Source organism: Scyliorhinus canicula, chromosome 5, assembly GCF_902713615.1.
Source record: "Scyliorhinus canicula chromosome 5, sScyCan1.1, whole genome shotgun sequence".
Classification (NCBI taxonomy): domain Eukaryota; kingdom Metazoa; phylum Chordata; class Chondrichthyes; order Carcharhiniformes; family Scyliorhinidae; genus Scyliorhinus; species Scyliorhinus canicula.
In genome coordinates, this window is record NC_052150.1 from 26,884,824 (window position 1) to 26,908,902 (window position 24,079).

Here is a 24,079-nt window from a genome sequence, read left to right on the forward strand (position 1 = left end):
TTTGGGAGGAAACCGGAGCACCCAGAGGAAACCCATGCACACATGGGGAGGATGTGCAGACTCCGCACATACAGTAACCCAAGCCGGAATCGAACCTGGGACCCTGGAGCTGTGAAGCAATTGAGCTATCCACAATGCTACCGTGCTGCCCGTCAGCCTTTCAATTATAAATTTCTTTAGCATATTTGTCAAGGCCTTGCAGAAGGTGCAGAGGACATTAACCATAAGACCCCCAGTGATAAGGGACTTGGGTTACGTGGAGAGATTGGAGAAGCTGGGATTGTTCACCTGAGAAGGGAGATTTGACAGAGGTGTTCAAATTTATGAGCAAGTAAGGAGAAACATTCCATATTTATTGAAAATTTCCTATGTAAACATGTCATGCGAAATTACATCATCCCGCTGCTGGAAACCTGATGGGACTGTTCAAGGAAAATAGCATTACAATTTGCAGATAAATCACAAAATGATTCATTTTAAGAATCTAGATTACTTACCGGTTGATGTTCTCTCAGAAGTCACTTTAATCTCATCTATGTGACTGTCTCCTTTGAAAGCACTTTTGGGTCTTTTATTCAGAGGCTAGCATTAAAAATGGACAAGGGGAAAGGATTTAGTGAAATGAACGATACAGTACACATCCACACAATATGTAAAAATAAGTATTTACACACTCCCCGCTCCCCAGGGTCAGATCTGGGTTTTTTTTGGGGGGGGGGGGGGGGGGGGGGGTGCAAAGATGCGCAGCGGCAACCCTCTAGGAACTTCCCAGGTCAGTATTTACACAGCAATTTGTCCAGAAGGGCTAACTTCCCCTGGACAATGGGGCTACGCGAGGAGCCATCTGACAAAGCAATTCAAATCACTAATTTCAGACGGTTCGGCCAGTTTTACACTCATACGGGTGGATACTCTGTTGCTCGATGCCACGATCGGGATTCCCGGTCGGGCAGAGAATGGAGCATCCCCCGTTGCGATGCTCTGATCCCCTGCTGGCGACCTTCTTGCCACGTGCTGACGGGCGGACGCAAATCATTGGTTTGCATCCACTTCAATTTGATTACTGGGCTGGATGCCAGATGCACAGCCCCGCCCCACCCCCACCCCCTCCCCCGTGTTGTGCTCTGGCCCCCACAGCAGGAAATCCACCAGACGGGCTTTGGTGCAAGTCTGTCCAAGCATGGCCCTGACATGGTGGGCCACGATGTGGGACTAGGTCAGTGCACAACTGAGCTGCGCCCCCTCCCCTAAGGGAATAATGGGTTACCTCCTGTGATAAATGTAGGAGTTTCAGATATATTGTATTATATGTATTTGGTGGAGTAAAGTTTAAATTTCTGGGCTAGTGTGTATGAGTGCTGCGATAGTGGTTTTAAAAATCATGGTTTGCAATACAAGTAGGCTTTTTGGGAGCCAACGATGCAATTAACGCATCGTAAACGTTTGGGCTGATGGGCATTTGTTTATATTAAGAGGGCTCCCTGCGGAGTAGTTAATTCAAAAGAGGGGGAGAGATTCTCTGCCTGCCAATGGCAAAATGGCGATAAATGATTGGGTGGAGAATAGCCTCCGTCGCCAAAATCGGGGTAGGCGCCGGTTTGATGCCAAATCAGGATGCTCCAGCTCCCCGAAAATGGTGTAAATGCATTGCTCACCACACGGGGTGAAAGTACAGAAGGCATATCATTAGCAGGCCTGACACCCTGTGTGGGATTCTCCGCTTGCCGACGCTGAAATTGCGAACGCAAATGGGCAGAGAATAGCTTCCGATGCCATAATCGGGTTAGGCGCCGGCTTGACGCCAAATGGGGATGCTCTGCCCAGTCCTGTAGCAGGGCACCCCGGCTGGGGGCCCCCATCGCTGCCAGCACAGCTGGTGTCTGGGCCATTTCGTACCTCCTCTCTCTCTCTCTCTCAGCAGCCAGGACGCCAGGTTTACAATTTTTAAAAACACAAGTGAACAATACCATCGGGAACTCAGCCCATCGGAGTCGGTGAATCGCAGAGGCCCTGGAGAATAGGGGACCTGATTCTCCCAGCACCTCCCCCCCCCCCCCCCCCCCCCCGGCATCACACCCACTCTGGCATTCTCAATTAAGTTCTGCCCAGGGGTAGGAATGAGGCTATTCGAGCATGAAAACCATCACAGCCTATTAAAGCATGGGAGGCTTCAAATCTAAGTCCAATTATTCCCATCACCCAAAGTTAGCATGCACATTCCCCAATTACAAATGAAAATGCTAGCTGAACTTCCTTCTCCTGTGGTCAATGGGCAGAAAGAGGGTCAGAGGGTGATCCTGGGGCCTCTTGACTCTATAAGTCCCAGTTACCTCATCCAAACAAGTGCACAGGCAAGATGACTGAGAGTCAACCCAATGCTGGACAGTAACAGTAAGTATCCACATAGCATTTAAATAACAAACCATTGTACAACCGCAATTGACCTGAATATTATCATTGTACTTTTCTGAGACGCAATATTAAAGACAAAAAAAATCAATTGGAATTTCTTGCAACTGAGCTGTAATGTTACCTGTCCACTGTGAGAGGAGCTTGTAGCTGTGGTAACACTCGAAGTCTCCAAACAGATACTGTTGGACAGTCTGTTGGTAACTGGGCCTTGGTCTTGATACTTCAAAGCACTGGTGGAAGAAGGAAGGATGTATCTCAGGAACGCGGGTACTATTGGCACAGTCAACCTCAAGCTGAAAATCATGTCATCGGATTTTTAAAAACAAATCTGTTGTCTCTTGCTGTTAACCAATGAGCTTTAAATTGGGAGGTCATGCCTGCTGGAATTAGGCCCCAAGTCCTTTGCCCATTAGGAATACTCCCTGATGGCCACAACACAATTAGAATGAGTCCTGACCAAAGAACTCTTCCAAATACTGTGATGAACATAACCTACTGGCCAGTTAGCCTTCCGTTCCTTTGTATTTGATTTATATCATGTCTTAGCACCTAATGCAACCTATGGCTACCAAGATCACTGGATGTCATTGGTATTTGTACTACTAACCCCCACCACTCGCCAGAGGAAACTCCTGTATTGGAAGGTCAAAGGTAAAATAGTCGCCTCTACAATAAACTTCTGCTCATCTCCATCGTCTACATTTCCAAATAACAAAGAGTTGGAGGCAAATTCTTATGCGTGCAAAAAATCCCTTTAAAAAGATAACAGGTCGTGAAAATAAATTAATAAACTTGGAGTTAAAATATGTTCCTACGGAACAAAATATAGGATTTTGCAGTCTTCTGCTGATTGACAAGACACAACAACAATGGACTATCACAAAAAGTGTATTCTGCAGAAACTGCACCCGATCATCTCTTTTTAAAAAAAAACATTTTATTAGGTATTTGTAATTTTATAATAATAACAATAACAGCAACAGAAAGGAAAGCAAATCCGCCCTACCATCTCTTAAATGCTTTTATTTTAAATGTACTTTAGCTGTCTTACATTAGGGGGCACAATTGCACTAGAACATTATCCATCAGCTATGTCGGAGGAAACCAAGTAAAAATATTTACAGGCAATTTAAGATGTTGTATCGATTGATGCACGTTACTTGTTTTCCAGAAACATCTCTGGAATAATTTTTGCCAAGATCAGTCTTTCAACACCATACCGTTCTTTTACTTAAGGCCGCAGTTGTGACTTGCAGCGCACAAGTCCAAGTCTGGGGACCTGCAGAATGCCGGCCAGGTTGAAACAGCGGACTTTGAACACTCGCTGCTCATTTCCCATTGGGTGAGCCTCCGACTGCTCAATGGGAAGTTCATTCTCCACGATGCCCACAGGGAGATCCATTGATGATCCCCCTTGTCCCTTGTGGTCACCATAACATTCCTCCCCACTTATGTCTATTTCTCCCCCAGTATCCTCAGTGCAAGTCCCTTCTGCCACTTGAGGGGAGACCTTGTCGTGAGAACTGAAGAATTGGGTACCTTCATTTCTGGAGGTGGCATTGAAGAGTTACTGACGTGGGTTCCTCTTAAGGGTCCTTTTCAGTTGGGGCATCAGCTTCCTCTGCTTTCATGTCAGAGTCCGTGTCCCTGTTATCCAGAGGGATGGGCGCTGGGTCGGCTTTGAGCTGCTGGCTGGTTCTGGCAGCGGCCATCTCCATGACTGGTAACAAGGCTTGCTCGTGGGCGGTCTCTGCTCCTGAAGTGATCTAGTTATTTCTTTATAATCTTACTCTGGACCTTCACTTTGTATGACATCATGACCCCAGGGATCCAGTGGGGATGTCTCCGAAGATTCTCACGTAAACCTGATCGCCTGTTTTGAATGTTCTTTCTGATCTTGCAGGGTCGCAATTTATTTTCTGTTTCTCTTGTTGGCTCTGCACCCTCCCCGAAAGGTTTGGGAATGGTAGGCTTAGTCTTGTATGAAGCCACCGTCCCAGTAACATTCCCACTGAGGCATTTCCTGTTGTTGTGTGAGGAGTGGTCCTATAGTCGAATAAAAATTGTGCCAGTTTGGTCTCTATGGATGCCTCAGATTGTTTCTTCTTGCCAGTTTTAGAAGTCTGCATCGCCCGATCCATCATCCCGTTTGATGACGGGTGATAGGTGCTGTTCTGATGCTATAGGATAGCATGGAGTTTTGGAACTCACTACTGGTGAAGGCAGTGCTGCTATCGGAAACCGGGACTTCTGATATTCCAGGAGTGCAGAAACTATGTGGTAATTTCTCGATTGTAGCGTGGGAGGTAGTGGAGCCCATGCAGTGTATCTCTAACCATTTGGAGTGTGCATCCATCAGGTTCAAAAACATGGACCCCATAAAAGGCTCAGGAAAGTCCGCGTGCACTTGCATCCATAGCCTGCCAGGCCACTCCCATGAATGTAGGGAGGCTGAGGGAGGGTGATTTTGATTCTCCTAACAGATTGCACCGTCTCACCAAGTCCATGATGTCTGACCAGACCCCCAGACGTAGTTCCTGTTGAGCATTTTCATTTTCGATACTTCAAGGCGGCCATTATGTAGTTCCATAAGTATCAGGCGCCTTCTCTTTAAAAAGTCCCATTAAGTGCTTGTGATTGGCTACTATTATGAAACGCCTACCATAGACGTAGTGATGGAACTTTTTTTTTTACACCAAACATGACAGCTGAGTCCCCTTTCTCAATTTGAGAATGCCTCTGATTAACACCCAACAGGAATGATAGGCCTTTCCATTCCGTCTTTCCAGCGGTGTGAAAGTACCGCCTCAACCCCGTAAGGGGAAGCATCACATGTCAAAACTAGTTCCTTCTGAGGGTCAAAATAGGCTAATAAGTTGGATGACAGCAATTGGTGTTTAACGTTATTGAAAGCCTCCACCTGTGGTTCCTCCCAAGATTAACCTTAGCACTTTCATAGTAGGGTATGCAAGGGGGTTAGTAAGGAGGCCAAATTCAGGATCAATTTCCTGTAATAATTTACTAATCCCAGGAAGGATTTTAACTCCATGGTGGTTCTTGGAGTTGGTGCTTCCTTGATGGCCTTTACTATATCTTCTACCAGATGTAGACCTTTTTTAACTACCTGACTGCCCAAGTACGTCACTTAATTTGCTTGAAAAACACACTATTCCCACTTCAGGCTTATTCCAGCTCTCGAGTATCTCTGTAAAATCTCTTCTAGGCTCGCCAGGAGCTCTGAAATTCCTGTGATCAGGACATCATCCAAGTACACCATCAGGGGTAACCGTTGGACCCCACATGATCCATTGGAATATGGTGCATGCTGATGAGACCCTGAAGGGAAAGTGAGTGCACTCATATAGGCCTTTGTGCGTGTTGATTAGAATATGCTTCCAGGAAGGCTTGTCTAATTGAAGTTGGAGGTAGGCATGGCTCATATCCAACTTAGTGAATGTCTGTCCACCTGCTAACTTGGCGTACAGGTCTTTGATTAGGGCATGGGGTATCTATCCAGCTTGAAAACCTGATTGACCATTAGTTTATAATCTCCACAGGGATGGACCGATTTGTCCAGTGTAAGGAGAGGGACGGCAGGTGTGGCCCACTCTAGAAACTATTCCGCCCTTATTATGTCTGGATTTTCCAGTTGCCCAATTCCGGTTTCCACCTTTCCAATAGGGAGTATGGAACTGGTCTCTCTCTAGAATATTTAGGCCTAGCATCAGGGTCGACATAAATCCTGGCTTTGGCTCCCCTTATTTTCCCAAGTCCTTCCTGGAAAATGTTCAGGGTATTTGCCGATTACATCATGCAGTCCTTCCACACCCAGCCTGAAGACCTCCAACCAGTTCAGCCCGATCCACTGGAGCCAATCTGTCACCATTAGACTAGTCCCTGTCCCTTCACAGTGATGAGTGGGAGTCAGGCTGATTGCTGCCTGTAAATCACTGGGGTCAGTATGGTGCCCTTTATTCATAGTGGTTCCCCCGTGCAGGTGACTGGTCTGGCCTCTGGATCTTCTAAGGTCAAGATTTGAATACTAGTTTGGAGGTGATCGTAGGTCTGCTCCCCGATCATGGAAACCCCAGCTCCAGTGTCCAACTCCATTTTCAATAGATGACTGTTTACCAGCAGTTCTACCATTATTGGGGCGACCATGGTCGTAATGAACGGTAGCTCTTTTCTCTCCCTACAGATGCTGCCAGACCTGCTGAGATTTTCCAGCATTTCCTCTGATTGTAATGATGCGGTTTAGTTGCAGTGTCCCTGTTTCTGGTAGTTGGTCTATTTGCATGGTGAAGGCTGGTAATAGAACATAGAACATAGAACAGTACAGCACAGAACAGGCCCTTCGGCCCTCAATGTTGCGCCGAGCCATGATCACCCTACTCAAACCCACGTATCCACCCTATACCCGTAACCCAACAACCCCCCCCTTAACCTTACTTTTATTAGGACACTATGGGCAATTTAGCATGGCCAATCCACCTAACCCGCACATCTTTGGACTGTGGGAGGAAACCGGAGCACCCGGAGGAAACCCACGCACACAGGGGGAGGACGTGCAGACTCCACACAGACAGTGACCCAGCCGGGAATCGAACCTGGGACCCTGGAGCTGTGAAGCATTTATGCTAACCACCATGCTACCCTGCTGCCCCTAATGGCCTTGGCAGCACTTGTTTTGCTTATTCCTGTAACTTTGTCTTGTTGTGCGCTTTGGCAGTGCTCCATCCTCAGCCATCTGCAACATTCCGGAGCATTTTTCCCTAGTATTCTTGAGGCTGTCGTTGCCTTTCCTTGACTGCCGGCTGATGCGAGTTGAGCTCCGATACTGCAATGGACTATCTGACATTTTACTGACACAAGTCCCCTCAGCTGAGGAATGGGCACTGTTACAGAGAGCCCCCTCCCCCTAACCTCATTACAGCCTTAGTTCAAACATAGACAGCAGAGCTAAACTCCAGAAATGAGGTGAGAATGACTACCCTTGACATCAAGGCTGCATTTGATCAAGTGTGGCATGAAAGAGCCCTAAAAAAACTGGAGTCAATGGGAATTAGTGGGGAAACTCTCAGCTGGTTGGAGTCATTCCTAGCATCAAGGCAGGTTGTGGTGGTTGGAGGTCAATCATCTCAAACCTGGGACATTACCACAGGAGTTCCTCAGGGTAGTGTCCTCGGCCCAACCATCTTCAGCTGCTTCATCAATGATCTTCCCTCCAATAGAAGGTCAGAAGTTGGGACGGTCACTGATGATTGCACAATGTTCTGCATTAGCCACAACTCCTCAAACACTGAAGCAGTCCATGTTCAAATGCAGGAAGACTTGGACAATCTCTAGGCTTGGACTGTCAAGTGGCAAGTAACATTCGCCCAAGCACGTGCCAGGCAATTACCATCTCGAACAAGAGAGAATTAAACTATCGCCCCTTTGACATTCAATGGCATTACCATCACTGAATCTCCTGCAATCAACTTCCTGGGGGTTACCAATGACCAGAAACTGAAATAGTCATATAAATATTGTGGCTACAAGAGAAGGTCAGAGGCTAGGAATCCTGCTGCGAGTAACTTACCTTCTGACTCCCCAAAGCCTGTCCAGCATCTGCAAGACACAAGTCAGGAGTGTGATGGAATACTCTCCCCTTGCCTGGATGAGTGCAGATGTAACAACACTGCATGACGTCATCCAGGACAAACTAGCCCGCTTGATTCGCACCCCATCCACAAACATTCACTCCCTCCACCACTGAACAGAAGCAGCAATGTGTACCATCTACAAGATATACTACAGGAACTCACCAAGGTTCCTTAAAGCGCACCTTCCAATCCTATGACCACTAACATCTAATAGGACAAGGTTAGCAGATACATGGGAACACCACCACCTGGAGGTTCCTCTCCAAGCCATTCACCATCCTGACTTGGAAATATATCGCTGTTCCTTCACAGTTGCTGGGTCAAAATCCTGGAACACCCTCCCTAATATCAATATGGGTGTACCTACACCACATGGACTGCAGCGGTTCAAGGCGGCAGCTCATCACCACTTTATCGTTTAGTGAACTTTAGTGGGCAGCACGGTAGCATTGTGGATAGCACAATGGCTTCACAGCTCCAGGGTCCCGGGTTCGATTCCGGCTTGGGTCACTGTCTGTGCGGAGTCTGCACATCCTCCCTGTGTGTGTGTGGGTTTCCTCCGGCTGCCCCTTTAAGTTACAGTGCGTGCGTAACCATGAAAGAGATCTGAAGGGCCTGTACACATAAACAAATTGCCTCAAACTATAAAAGAATTGTTGAAGGGTGCATTGTTCTTGAACACCATACCTTAACCTGGAGGATGCAGCAAGTTCTATTTCTGGCTGAGACTTTGCTCGAGGTAGACCCTGCAATGACAATACAGGAGATATAGAGAATGGCAACAACATATACAACAAATATTTAATTACAGGCTACGGGCTCAGCCGGGTCTATCAGCGATAGAGGTACAACTATTTACAAACCCCATCCTTTTCCCTCCCCAGTCCATTGAATAGAGAATCCTCCATAGTCTATTCCCACACTCCTTCCGGAATCTTCTCCTGCATGGCGCCCCAGCTTAAGCCCTTTGTGGCTCTTTGTTCATTCGCTCCTTAAATAAGTTCTTCACTGTTGAGGATTGAGGTTGAAGGCAGAAGATTTTGGCATGAATGTTTGTCCCCTTATTTTTTTTATATATAAGTTACAAGTTCACGCAGGTACAGTAAGCAAATTAAGAAATTGCACACAGGATCCTCCCGCCTCCCAGCTGTGTGTTTTTCTCCTGCATGGCGCCCTTCACTGACGGAGGCAGTCTATGTTCCCCATCACTGTCAGTGGGAATTCCCATTGTAGCCACCTCACACCGCTGCGAAACCCATGGGTTGGGATTGGGCCAGAGAATCCCGTTGTCAGTAAATGGCCCAGAATTCCAGCCGGTATGTTGGCCTTCATTGCAAGAAAATTTGAGCAGAGGACTAGGGATGATTTCCTGCAATTACATAGCGCCTTGGTGGGACTCCACCTGGAAGTGTTATATGTACTTTTGGTCTCTGGAAGATCTATTTGCCACAGAGGGACGGCAACAGAGGTTCATCAGACTAGTTCCTGGGGCGGCAAGGCGGCACAGTCGTTAGCACTGTTGCTTCACAGCGCCAGGGTTCCAGAGTTTGATCTCGGCCTTAGGTAACTGTATGGAGTTTGCACTTTCTTTCTCATGTCTGCGTGGGTTTCCTCTGGGTGCTCAGGTTTCCTCTCACAGGTTAGGTGGATTGGCCGGACTAAAACTGCCACTTAGTGTCCAAAGATTAGGTGGAGAATAGACGGCGGAGTGGACCTGGCTGGATGCTCTTTTGGAAGGTTGGTGCAAACTCAATGGGCCGAAAGGCCTTATTCTGCACTGTAGGTATTCTATGGAAGGATTGTCCTCCAAGATTAAATATACTGGGCCTTTATTCTCTGGAGTTTGGCAGAATGAAAGATGATCTTATTTAAACATGCAAAATTCTTACAGAGCTCGACAAGGTAGATGCAGGAAGGATGTTCCCTCCTGACTGGAGGTGGTCTGGAACCAGGAGACACAGTTTCAGAATAAAGGGCAGGTCATTTAGGACTGAGATGAGGAGGAATTTCTCCACTCAGTGGGTGGCTAATCTTTGGAATTCTTTACCAAATGGATATGACTCAAAGGGCTGAATGGCCTACTCAAGCCCCTACTTCTTATGTTTCCTCTTCTCCACTTATAGCGGCAGTATTGATCCATTTTGTCCCTACTCGCGGAACCTCTTTCCCTTCTTCACCCCTTCTCTCTTCCTGCCCAGAATTCCCTCATCCCTTTGATCACGTCTTTGGTAACCAGCTCTAATTCTTCTCCAGTTGCTGCCTACACTCATTTATATCTGATCGAAGTGCCTTGGACTGCTCACTTCGTAAAGTGCTGCACGTGTTGTTTAACAGATAAAACATCGTGAAGATACACCACAGATCATTGACAAACCATGATGGCATCATGCCTGGCGTATTGGTGTCAATGAATATGAATCTGCAAATTTTTAAGATCTGGCTTCCTAACGGCTGCCAAACAAGGCAACTGACCTACCCACTTCATCTGACTCCCAACGTGATTAGTGCAACCATATTTATCCATCTCACAGCAAGCCAGCCTGACCCACTGTCTTCAATAGCAGACTTTATATGTAAACGTCCTCTATAGGCTTAGACTAGTAAAGAGGTGGGCGGTTTATATTATATAGATCCAATTCCAGTTGGGGCAGATATGTAAGAAAACAAGGCTCTCTGTGCTCAGGAACCCACCCTGTGCAAGCATATCATCCAGGTTGACACACCCAGTGGCACACTGAGGTAGTGCTGCACTGCTAGATGAAACTTAAAACCAAGTCCCCGTTTGCTCTCTGAGATAAATGTAAAAGATCCCATGGTAGTATTCATCTAAATGCAGGGGAGCTCCCCTTCCGTCTTGCACAACAAATTTCCCTCAACTGACATGGGAAATCAGATGATCCAGACGTTCACAATTTCAGCCCGCAGGTGTTGCTGGACACTGGGGAGGATCTGTGTGATCAGCATTGCAAGAACTATAGAGCACAGACACAAAACATGGTGACCTGCAGCTTACAGTAGTGGCTACATACAGGTTAGTTGACTTTACACAGGCTTTGTCGATCATGGGCAGACAAACGTAGAGCCTTGCTAACTATGGGCACCACGGTAGCATAGTGGTTAGCACAGTTGCTTCACAGCTCCAGGGTCCCAGGTTCGATTCCCGGCTTGGGTCACTGTCTGTGCGGAGTCTGCACGTTCTCCCCGTGTCAGCGTGGGTTTCCTCCGGGTGCTCCGGTTTCCTCCCACAGTCAAAAGATGTGTAGGTTAGGTGGATTGGCCATGCTAAATTGCCCTTAGTGTCCAACAAGGTTAAGTGGGGGTTACTGGGTTACGGGGATAGGGTGGGGCTGTGGGATTGTGAAGAGTGCTCTTTCCAAGGGCCGGTGCAGACTCGATGGGCTGAATTTCCTCCTTCAGCACTGTAAATTCTATGATTCAATGATAACTCAAAAGGTTTATTGCTTCCTGTAATAACACCTTGCATCCAGTTAAGAAAGCAGTGCCGTGCTGGTCCGAGGCAGCAGAAGGGCTCCGATGTGACTGTTTGGAGTCAGTGGACTGGTCCATATATAAGAACTCAGCGACCAACCTAAATGAGTATGCCACCCCCTCAGACTTACCAGCAAATGTGTAGTAGACTATGTGCCAAAGAAAGTAGTACATACATTCCCTAACCAGAAACCATGGGAAACTGACTCCCTACTGAAGGCCATGTCTGAAGCGTTCAAGTCATGTTGGCCGTGCAGGTGTTAGGTTTCGTGCAGGTCTGCCGTTTGCTGCACAACCTCGCTATCATGAGGGGACAGCATTTCTGTTAAGCAGCCATCAAGCCGGAAGGTGAGGAGGAGGAAGTCAAAGGAGGAAGAGGAGGACAAAGAGCATGCCTTGATGGGAAGATCGATTTTCAGCACATGAGCCTGCAGGTGGCCTTGGAGGATGGTCTCAAGCAGCTCTGGGTGTAGAAGGCCCAACTGTAGCCTGCAGCCACTTGGTATGCTGAGGCCCGACTGGTTGACAGGCAACAGCAAAGGCAATGGCAGAGTGGCAAGGATGGGAGCGGGAATATTCCACCCGAGAGAAAAGATCCCGAAAGATGTGCTTGTTAGGTGAATTGGACATATTGAATTCTCCCTCAGTGTACCCGAACAGCTGCCGGAGAGTGGTGACCAGGGGATTTTCACAGTAACTTTATTGCAGTTTTAATGTAAGCCTACTTGTGACAATGATAAAGATTATTATTATTACTACGTCAGACGTGTGATCCAATTCCCCAAGCTGACACATTAATAATCATCTATTGGTAGGCGGTTTGCAAAATTGTTGTGACACTCTGAAAACACCTTTTAACACTGGAGGATGACTTTTGAACATAATAATCCACAGACAAGATGGTGGCAGACCAACTTTCACTGTCTCATTCAGAATTGGGTAGCTCCTGTTTGTGCTATAGTGGATGCTAAAACATTGATCATCTTGGTTGGGTCCACAAGTGTAGAATGGATCTGGCCATCGTTTCCATTCTGGAGAAGATGAGCTCCAGGTTCTGCTCAGAGCTCTGTGCCAGATTGAAGTTGGGCTCCTCTATACTCCTGGATGTTGACTGTAGGTTCTCTTGCAAGATTCCCCATGCACCAAACATTTTGTTGTGTAGAGCTATCAGTATTCTTCTGTAGGCTGCCCCATCAGAGTGTGCACCCGAATCCTCTGCAGCAGCTGGATGACAAAAACTGCCCCCCCCCCCCCCAACCACCCAACCAATGACCACACCCCATGAGTTTTAAAAAGGAATTTGCCATCTAGCAAGCTGACACCATGCAGACACTGAACAGCACAGTTAGCCTTGTCTGTAGGCAGCGACAATGCAAATAAGCAGGCAGCACAAACTTGGCGCACTGCCTGCTTTACATTGTAAGGGTGTAAGTTAATCACGTAGTCCAAGCGGTATGTGTGTTTTATTGGCCTTTCTAACTTAGCCCGCCCCCCACATCTTTCCCTTGAATTGTGTCATGGGATCTTCCATATCCACCTGAGGGGCAGCCAAGGCTCCAGTTTAACGTCCCATCCAGATGATGGCACCACCGACAGTGCGGCATTCCCTCAGCACTGCATCAAAAGTAGCCTTTATTATCAAGTCTGGGGTGGCGCCTGAACTCAGGACCTTCCGATTGTCTCTACTGCAGTCCTACCTGAAGTGCAGTCATCCTAGCAGACGCAGTCTGCGCACATTCCTCATTGTTCCCATGGTCTCGGGCGTCCTGGTTGCGACGCTCCCGTACGACATACTCGTACGTGCTTAAGTTCTTGAACACTGGAAAAGTAAAAGAATGGCATTCAGCTCATTTCTTCTGAAGTGACCTGCACCATATCCATTTCCTGTGCAGTAAGATACACTATGTTGCTGCACAAAAAATAGCGCCAGACACAAGGAATGGTTCGAAATTTTAAGCAACCACTTGAATTCATCAAGGTTCTCCGACATAGGGCCACGAGTCAATAATGGTAATTGTTCCCCCACCTGCGGCCTTTTGACAGATAAGGGGGCGGGATTTACCGGCCAATCCACCGCATGTTTTTCAGCAGCGGAGGTAGTCTGCCAGAGGGATTTTCTGATCTCGCCATTGTCAACGGGATTTCCCGTTGACTGCACTCCTAGTCACCAGGAAACCCACGCGCCGTCATGGGACCGGAATATCCCACCGGCTTAAACAGCCGGTAAATTCCACCCAATATTCCAGATTTTGGTGTGAAAAAGTATCTTCTGATTTCGCTATGAATGACATGGCTCTAATTTGAAGATATATAGAAAACATCCCCAAGGTGTTTCACTAATGGGAACTAGATGGGGAAATGGATACCGAGACATGGAGGGAGAGTATAAGAGGAGTCAGCAATGACTTGATCAAAATGGTAGGCTTTGGGAATGTTTTAAAGGAAGAGAGCACAACATCTAATCGTGAATATGCCGCATGGATTTCAAAAGAGAAAAATTGGCTTGATCAACCTTACTGAATTTTATGAGGTGATAACTAACCGGGTGCTCCGGTTTCCTCCCACAGTCCAAAGATGTGCAGGTTAGGTGGATTTGTCACGCTAAATTGGCCCTCGATGTCCAAAGGTTAGGTGGGATGGGGCGAGGGAGTGGGCCTAGGTATGATGCTCTTTCGGAGGGTCAGTGCAATCTTGATGGGTCAAATCGCCTCCCTCTGCACTGTAGAGATTCTATGATTCTGTGACCCCCCCCCCACCCATCAGCCACTTGCCCCACCACCCTCCCGGCAGCCTCTTGCCCCCTGTCCAGGTGCCACTTTCCCCTCCATTTGGTAGTCACTTTCCTCCTACTCGGCAGCCACTCGATTCCCGCCCAGCCGCCACTTTGACACTTCCCCCTACTCTGACAATAAATTGATTGGCGGAGCAGATCTTTTGAAAATCTTCAAATTCACTTACTGCCATTTTGAACACAACTCCTGGGCCGGATAGAGAGGCCTTGTGGGCCAGGTAGCAGCCCATTAGATTGGATTGGAGTTGGATTTAGGTTTATTGTCACATGTACTGAGGTAGAGTGAAAAATATTGTTCTGCGTACAGTCCACACAGATTGTTCCATACATGAAAAACATAGGACATACATAAATACACAATGTAAATACATCAACATAGATATCAGGTGAAGCATACCGAGTGTAGTACTACTCAGTAGAGAAGATGTGGGGATGATCAATTCAGTCCATAAGAGGGTCATTCAGGAATCTGGTAACCACGGGGAAGAAGCTGATTTTGAATCTGTCGGTGCGTGTTCTCAGACTTTTGTATCTCCTGCCCGATGGTAGAAGTTGAAAGAAACAATAACCTGGGTGGGAGGGGGTCTTTGATTATGCCGCCCGCTTTCCCAAGGCAGCTGGAGGTGTAGACAGAGTCAATGGATGGGAGGCAGGTTCACGTGATGGACTGGGCTGTGTTTATGACTGTCTGTAGTTCCTTACAGTCTTGGGCTGAACAGTTGCAATATCAAGCTGTGATGCAGCCAGATAGGATGCTTTCTATGGTGAATGTGTAAAAATTGGTAAGAGTTAATGTGGACATGCCGAATTTGCTTAGTTTCCTGCGTGTTGGAGATGCCAGGGTTAAGGGATAGGTCAATTGAGATGACCCAGCAATTATTTAGAGGGATACTTCAAGATATACAGAGTAGATACATTCCAACGAGAACAAAAATAATTCTAAGGGAGGACCCATCATCCATGGTTAACTACAAAAGTAAAACATAGTATCAAACCTAAAGAAAAAGCATATAATAATAATAATAACCTTTTGTTGTCACAAGTATGAAGTTAATGTGAAAAGCCCCTAGTCGCCACATTCCGGCGCCTGTTCGGGTCAGCTGGAACGGGAATGAACCCGCGCTGCTGGCCTTGTTCTACATCACAAACCAGCTGTTTAGCCCATTGAGCTAAATCAGCCCTCTATAATTACGCAAATATGATTGGACGGAATCTAGAAAACAGCAAAGAATTACTAAAAGATTAATAAGGAGGGAAACAATTAGAGTACAAGAAGAAGCTAACTTAAAATATAAAAACAAATGGTAAGAACTTCGATTGATGTTTAAAAAGAAAGGAGTTAACAAAGTGAGCATTAGTCCTATAGGAGGTGAATCTGGGGAATTAATAATGGAAAATAAGGGGATGGCAGAAGAACAGGTATTTTGCATTAGTCTCCGTTGTAGACACATCCGAGAAATAGCTGTAAGTCAGGAAACGGAAGGGAGGGAGGAACTAAGGAAAATTACAATCACCAGGAGAGTGGTGCTGAGCTGTTGGGAGCTGCGGGCTGACAAGTCCTCCAGGTCTCGATGGACTTCAGTCAAGGGTTTAAAAGATATGGCTAGTGAGTTAGTTGATGTGTTGGTGTGAATTTCATGAAATTCCCCAGAATTGGGGAAGGTTCCATTAGATTGAAAATAGCGAATGTAACTCACTTATTCAAGGCAGGAGGAAGGCAGAAAGTAGGAAACCAAAGACCAGATAACTTAACAACTGCCATGGGGAAAATATTAGAAGCTGTCATTAAAGCGGTGATAACAGGGCACTTAGATAAATGCAAGGTCAGGCAGAGTCAACATGGTTTTGTGAGAGAGGAGTCACGTTTAACAAATTTTGTAGAGTTCTTTGAAGTAGTAATATGTGGATAAAGGGGTCCTGATGGATCATACAATCATAGAAGTTACAGTGCAGAAGGAGACCATTTGGCCCATCGAGTCTAAACTGGCCCTTACAAAGAGGACCCTACTGTTTTTTAAAAATAAATTTAGAGTACCCAATTATAATTTTTTTCCAATTAAGGGACAATTTAGCGTGGCCAATCCACCCAACCTGCACATCTTTGGGTTGTGAGGGTGAAACCCACGTAGACATGGGGAGAATGTGCAAACTCCAGACGGACAGTGACCCAGGGCCAGGATTCAAACCCGGGTCCTCAGCGGCGCAGTCCCAGTGCTATCCACTGTGCCACATGCCACCCAAGAGGACCCTACTGAAACCCACATATCTACCCTATCCCCGTAACCCAGTAACCCCCACTGAACATTTTTTGGACACGAAGGGCAATTTACCATGGCCAATCCACCTAACCCACACATCTTTGGCCTGTGGGAGGAAACCAGAGCGCCAGGAGGAAACCCACGCACACACGGGGAGAATGTGCAGACTCCGCACAGACAGTGACCCAGCCGGGAATCGAACCTGGGACCCTGGAGCTGTGAAGCAACTGTGCTAACCATTATGCTATCATGCTGCCCTGTGCTTTGCATAGGTTTCCAGAAGACATTTGATAAGGTCCCGCATCAAAGGGTATTACAGAAAATAGAAGCTTGTAAGGTCAGGTGTAACGTAGTATCATGGGTAGAGTATTAGTTAGCGAACAGGAAAGAGTAGGCGCAAATGAGTCATTTTCTGGTTGCCAAGATGTAAGAGTGATGTGCTGTTGGTTGTTTCAAAATCAATCATTTTAGTGCATTTTGTAGCCTAAATAAATATGTTATTTAGCATGGTGAACTAACCCAGTCAGAGACCATTTTCAACTAATCTAGAAGGCATTTTTAAAACTAAACCCGATACTGCATTATTGGAAACAAGCCAGATTCAGTCAAAGAGCCTTAATTGTGAGACAATTAAAGAATCAACATTTAATCAATAGGTGTATTAGTAAGTGTGGTAATATAACCTGTAACAGCAAGTTTTTAATGTTTTATAATTACACATAATTAACACTTGATTACTAATATATTGTATCATAAAGTATGAGAATTGTAAAATGGTGCCTGGAAAGAAAAGTTAGCGCTCTCAAACCTTTTATGGCCTTGACAGGTTACATTAAGTTAAAGAACGAATGGGCCTTTATTCAGGGTGTCTCAGTTTTAAGTTGACAGATAGATATGTTAAGCAATTATTGTCCGGCACTTAGGCTAACTCAAGATAAGAGATATAGCTTAAAAGAAGGCATTGTCTTAAGGTTAAGATAACTTGCAGAATTAGCTAAAACCAATGAGGTTAGCTCCTATCTCATTATTGACAAATTATTGACCAACAAACCATTTCCAACATCTTGGCTTTCGATATCTTTAAAGTTAGAAATAAAGGTCTCGAGACTTCCGGCGACGGCCACAGAGTGAGTGATCACACACAGGGTGGCTCTGGCCTGTAGGCGATGGTTTTGGTCCCTTTTACCTGAATTTCAGGGACTTTTGGTGGAAAAGTTGGACAGAGAGTGGAGGGGGATCAGTTCTTCCCTGGGTGGGCATGTCTATGGGGTTATCAACCTCGACAATAAGAGGCGCAGCATCAGTTGTAAAAATGGAGGAGGCGGAAGGGTTGTCGTTGACTGGAAAGTTATGAATTTTGGCAGCAGCGTAAAGAAATGCAGTGACTGGTCGAAGATGATTGAGGGCCAGTGGCACATCTCAGCAGGAATTTGGAATAGGTGGAGAAGTGCCTGGAGGTGCAGGGGGCGACGATCCAAGAGGTGGAGAAGGTGGTGTCTGACCAGAGTGACGGGATTTTGTCGCTGGAAGTGGAGATGGCGATCCTGGGGGACATGTGCAAGATGCTGCGGGGGAAGATTGAAGGGAACAGGAGAACAGGTCCAGGTGGCAAAACCTTCGGATTCTGGGCCTATCAGCGGGAGTGGAGGGAACGATTGCAATGGGCTGTGTCGCGAGGATGCTGGCGAGGTTGGTGGACGAGGATAATGATTTCGGACCACACTCTGCACTATCTAGATGTGAGACTTTGTTCAGGTCAACCGCAGAGGCCTGGGTGGAGGTTAGATTCGAGGCTTTTGGCAGATAAAGAGTTCTGCGGGAAGGTGGCAATGACGATCAAGAATTATGTTGAGCTCAATCAGAATGGGGAGATATCGGCAGCCACATTCTGGGAGACTTTGAAGGCGGTATTCCGGGGGAAATTATCTCGTTCAAGGCCCAAAAGGATAGGACGGGGAGGGAGGAGAAGCGGCGACTTTTGGACAAAATATTTGAGGAGCATAGGAGGTACTCTGTGGCCCCCACAAAGAAGTTGCTGGCGGAAAGAAAGAGGTTGCAGGGGCAGTTGAACCGGCTGACAATGGGAAGGGCGGTGAATCAGCTGCGGCAGGCACCGGGGGGTGCAATGTGAGTATGAGGAAAAGGCGAGATGTACGTTGGCCCACCAGCTGCGGCGACAGGCAGGGTTGAGGGAAATCCTGCAGTTTGAGGGCTGAGGGGGGGGGGGAATAGTGTTGGATTCAGAGAGGATAAATGACGTGTTCAAAACTGTCTATGAGGGTCTGTATAGGGCTAAGCCGGGGAGGAAGGGGGCAGCTATGGGTTAGTCCCTAGACTGTTTGGAGTGCCAGGAGTTGGAGGAGAGGAAGAGGCAGGTGCTGGACAAACCATTATGGCTAAAGGAGTTGACGGAATGCATTGGCATGTTGCAGTCAGGCAAGGCGCCTGGGCCGGGTGGCTTTCCAGCGGAATTAAGTGAGCAGCTCACGACAGAGTTGGCCCCCCATCTTCTGGGTATGTTTAATGAAGTGGTGGAGAAGGAGGAAATGCCGGCTACGCTGACGCAGGCGTCGATTTCGCTGATCCAAAAAAAGGGGAAGGATCCGGTGAAGTGGTGGCAGATTGTGTCAGGTTAGAGGAGGCGTCATGAGAAGGGACGTGCCCGAGGGCCCTCGTGATGACCCCGCTGCCGTTTGTCCCGAAGAAGTACCCGAGTAGCTGTGCGGTGTAGTCGTCCATAAAAATTTGTGACCAGTGGAGAAGGCACTTTAAACTGGGGCACATGTCGGTGATGACTCCACTCTGTGGGAATCATACGTCTACGCCGGGTGAGATGGGTGGGATGTACAGGAGATGGTGGGAGGAAGGGATAGTGTGGGTCAGGGATACGGTTGTGGAGGACAAGTTTGCTGGGCTAGAGGAACTGCGGGAGGAGGTCGAGCTAACATGGGGGAGTGAGTTCAGATACTGGCAGGCGCAGGAGTTTGCACGCAAGGAGCTGCCCTCATTCCCTCAGGTACCAGAATATACACCTTTGGAGAAAAATTCGCTTCCAGATGATGGGGGGGGGGAAATGCAAGATTGGGGCATATATGGGCAGTTGGGGAGCAGGGTACCTTAGTGAAAAGGATCAAGTGGAAGTGGGAGGAGGAGGAGTTGCGGCGGGAGATAGGATCAAATGGTTAGGTCTTGTAGAATCTGGTTTGGTTTACAATTGGGGAGTTATTGAAAACAACCTGTATCCCATGAGTACCATAGGGATCGGTGTTGGGATCTCAATTTTTTTGCCCATTCACTCCCCTCCCTCCCAATCACATCCCAGCCCCGGCCCACCCACCTGAATGACAGGGCCAGCCATGCAGCACAGCAGACTGAAAACAGTCCTTTCCCACCAAAACAAATCCGGAAATTACCTTCATAATTTGAAATGACAAATGAAACTCACACAGATAAAGGTGAAAGCCCAGCAAGTGACCGAGTAACAACAATGAAGCGAGTCCAAGGACAATGGTGATTCCCGCTATGACTAAAATTCCAGTCTGCGTTGTCTCCACGGGAGCAATGGGCAGAAATACCAACCAGGTGTTGTTTCCTCGAATCTCTGTGTAGGTAAAGCAAAAGGCAATCATTTAAGCTTGGCGCAATCGACTGAACGATAACACCCCAATATCATCCTCGAACATTGACCCGATATCCAGCAAGGTAATCTCTGACCAACATCAAGTGGAAGTTGCTGAGTTATAGTTAGCTGCTGGACTTGTATAATTCTGGCCCTGGATTTTTGCCCCAGAGCAGGAGTCAAGCATCAGGATGTTCTGCAAGGGTACCCTTGTTTCTGTTCCATTTAGAATTCAATGGGGAATTGTATCAGCTTTCACATTCAGCATCCCTTGACTTGTGAGCTAATCTGGGTGAACAAAAGACGTGTTTTTCAATCTAGCAAGGTCAACTTGCATTTATCAAGTGCTAGTAACATGTTAAAATGTCCCAAATATGGTGGTGCAGTGGTTAGCACTGCTGCCTCATGGCGCCAAGGATTCAGGTGCGATCCTGTCCCCTGGTCACTGTCCATGTGGAGTTTGCACATTCTCCCAGTGCCTGCGTGGGTCTTGAAGTGATATTATGGATGCGTTGTAATTCACCGACTGATCACTCGGAGTCTCACTAGCATACAAGTGAATTAGAATCAGGTGACCCCTCAGACTGGCTGGAGGAAGCTGGAGAGAAGTGGCTTGTGCTTGATCTTGTGATTCATCTGTTGTTTTGTATGTAGTTTACCCACAGTTAATGTTAATAAATCAGTTATAGTTATAGCTACAAGTATTCTTGTAATATAAATCAGGCCATCCGACAAGAACATTACAGGTCTCACCCCCACAACCCAAAGATGCGCACGATAGATGGATTGGCCACACTAAATTGCCCCTTACTTGGAAATTATTTTTGAAAGCCCCAAAGAACGTGTCATAATACACATCTATGTATATAATGGAGTGTAGACAGGCAGTGATTGACACACAGGATGACCAGTAAGTACACAGAACAGAGCAGCCAATCACCAGACAGGACACAACCACTATAAAGCCAGAGGGCACCAGTTTTCCCGTTCTCTCGGGACCCAGCCTCTGAGACAGTCAGAGCTCGTGAGCTAGCCAGTGCAAACACCATGTGGTAGCTAGTAAGTCTGGTCAGGCTAGTGTCAGGTTTCCAGTCAAGTCAGCATAGTGTCAACCCACAGTTCAACATGTCTAATAGTTTAGATGTTAAATAAAATCGTGTTGCATCTCATCAAGTGTTGGAAATCTGTCTCTCGCGACACTGCATCAAGTGCAGTCCACATCGACCCAGACAGCCCAACACATCAGAAAGTATCCTCAGAGGCCTTGTCGAACAGAATCTGTTGCTGAGTTAATTAAGATGATACTGGGACAGGTGACCAAAGCTTGGCTAAGAAAAAAGTATAAAAGGAGCATCCTGAAGAGAGAGAGGTTGAGAGGTGGAGAGATTTAGGCAGGACATCCCAGAGCTTGCTGGGCAGCTGAAAGCACAGCCTCCAGTGTCAAAGCAAAGATAATCAGGGAAGTGCAAAAAGCCGGAGTGATGTACAGGATGGCTAGTCTATCAGGTTTGTCCAGAACAGTCGCAGAGTAGCAACAGCCATGTAGCTTCCTGGGAGAGCCAGGTAAATGAGAAATTGGATTTATTTCTCCTGACAAAATCTGACACTAAGAAAATGCACGTGAGAGTATTCTGCTCATAAGGGCACAAACCAACAATATTCCGCAAGACTTCACCTCCTGCTAACACTACAGCCAAGATAAATTGGTGTAAAGTATGATGTGGAGATAACTAGGGAATACAATTAATGTCTCCAAGATGCAGAAATAATTCTGGGATAAAAAAAACTGTGTCAGCCATGTTTCAATTTGCAGCACTACCATCTCAGAGTGAGAAGGTGGTGGGTTCAAGCCCCAGGACAGACACAATCTAGGCAGTCATTTCAATTCTGAATTAAAGGAGGTGCTGCACTGTCAAGAGGTGCCATCTATTGGATGAAACTTTAACACAAGGCCTCAACCACCCTCTCACTTGAACAATCCCTCATCAATAATGTCTGAAGAGTAGGGGGGTCTCCATGTTTTTTTATATTTATATCACAACCAACATCACAAAAACAGGTCATCTGGTCATTATCTCCTTGCTGGGTGTGGGATTTTGCGGTGCACAGATAACTTCCGCATTACCTTACATTACAAAAATGGCCGCATCTCAATGTACTAAATTAATTGCAAGGTGCTTTGGATGTTCTGAGGTTAGCAAAGGTGCTATATAAATGCAAGTTTGTTCTTTCTTGCTAAAGCTGGAAGTTTAAGCCATGAAATTCCGACATTCCACCAATGGAAGAGTTGGCAGCAAATAGGCCTAGTGCCAGGTGAAGTGAGTGGGCCCGTCTTGCCAATAAGGACAATTTGGTGATGTTCACACCAATCTATCCCTCTGAAGTGAATCAACCCAGAGCTATTCTAGCTACTTTAAAGATAATTGATTGCCTTTTATGAGGGATCTTCTGAAGCCCTTGTAAAGGCCTCAGTGCTCCACTCACTCACTTCTAGCCAGCAAGTGTTACACTGAGGCCTTTCAATGTATATAGTGGAACTCCTTCAAACACTTCCCAGGCTCAAGTTGATGAAAAATTCCTAAACCCCACTTCACTGAAAAGAAAATGGAGTAGAATCCCGGTTAGGTTTTCCATGTTTTGATCCGGGGATTGCCCGAGTAAGAGTTCCCACCCGTATCCAGGTTAAAATTCTAGGTGCTGGATATCTAGATTATAGTTCAGAAATTTTTGCATACATGACTTTGTTGTATTCTTTGTTTTAGTTCTTTCAGGATGGTGAAGGTTGTAGTCCTAACAAAGAACAGCAATCTGTGTTTAATAAACAAAGCTAATTTATTACATTATGCTGAATCAAATTTGAACATATTACGAAGGAATTAGTGAAGTAAAGATTACACTACACATTTACACTATTAACTATACTATCAGTTCAACTATCTCACAACTACTCTGCCTTGCTCTCTTCCACTCTCTCCATCTATCTTCATATATCTCCACCTACCGCCATCAATCTCCCAGAAGTCAAGGAGGCATCTGATATTTATATGGTTGCTCTATAGCACCATCTAGTAGCTAGAGTAGTAACATTACATTAACCCTTTATGTGCTTTACAATATCCACATATTGTGACAGGCTTGAAAAACAAACAGGTACAGAGCATAAACCCCTTTGCAATATTGAAAACAACATTAAATCTCCAGGGATTTCATTGGAAAAGAACTGGTGATTAGGTTTTTTTAACCATCAGCGTTAGTTATAGATATAGATATAGAACAGTACAGCACAGAACAGGCCCTTCGGCCCTCGATGTTGTGCCGAGCAATGATCACCCTACTTAAACCCACGTAACCCGTATACCCAACAATCCCCCCATTAACCTTAAACTACGGGCAATTTTAGCATGGCCAATCCACCTAACCCGCACATCTTTGGACTGTGGGAGGAAACCGGAGCACCCGGAGGAAACCCACGCACACACAGGGAGGACGTGCAGACTCCACACAGACAGTGACCCAGCCGGGAATCGAACCTGGGACCCTGGAGCTGTGAAGCATTGGTGCTAACCACCATGCTACCGTGAGGCCCTGAGCAACTTTCAGGAACAACGATGTGGACATTATAAAAAAAACAAGTGTTTTTTCTTCCATTTTCTTTGAATGCTTTCATTTATTAGTTAAAAAGAATTGGTGCAGACAAACCAAGGCTGTTTACTGGATGGCGTGGTTGGAGGTTATGAGAGGAAATGACCAAATATGTCCAGAGTTGGTGACACTAATAAGTCTATTTAGTTCAGTATTGTGTGAGTGCCCTCCACAGTTAGTAAGCATCTCAAATAAAACTGCAAGAAAAACAAAACTAGGAGTC

General features: G+C 46.4%; 1 protein-coding gene across 2 annotated transcripts in view; it reads right to left on the reverse strand.

The window, feature by feature from the left end:
* zdhhc11 (zinc finger DHHC-type containing 11) overlaps positions 1-24,079 on the reverse strand; it is a 170,162-nt gene that overhangs the window by 10,938 nt on the left and 135,145 nt on the right. For both annotated transcript variants that reach the window (XM_038796793.1, XM_038796792.1), the window contains exons 6-10: positions 20,041-20,196; positions 13,244-13,365; positions 8,745-8,803; positions 2,534-2,642; positions 498-582 (exon numbers count right to left, since the gene is read on the reverse strand). In XM_038796793.1, the coding sequence (XP_038652721.1) occupies positions 498-582; positions 2,534-2,642; positions 8,745-8,803; positions 13,244-13,365; positions 20,041-20,196 (531 nt within the window). The remainder of the gene's footprint in view (positions 1-497; positions 583-2,533; positions 2,643-8,744; positions 8,804-13,243; positions 13,366-20,040; positions 20,197-24,079) is intronic.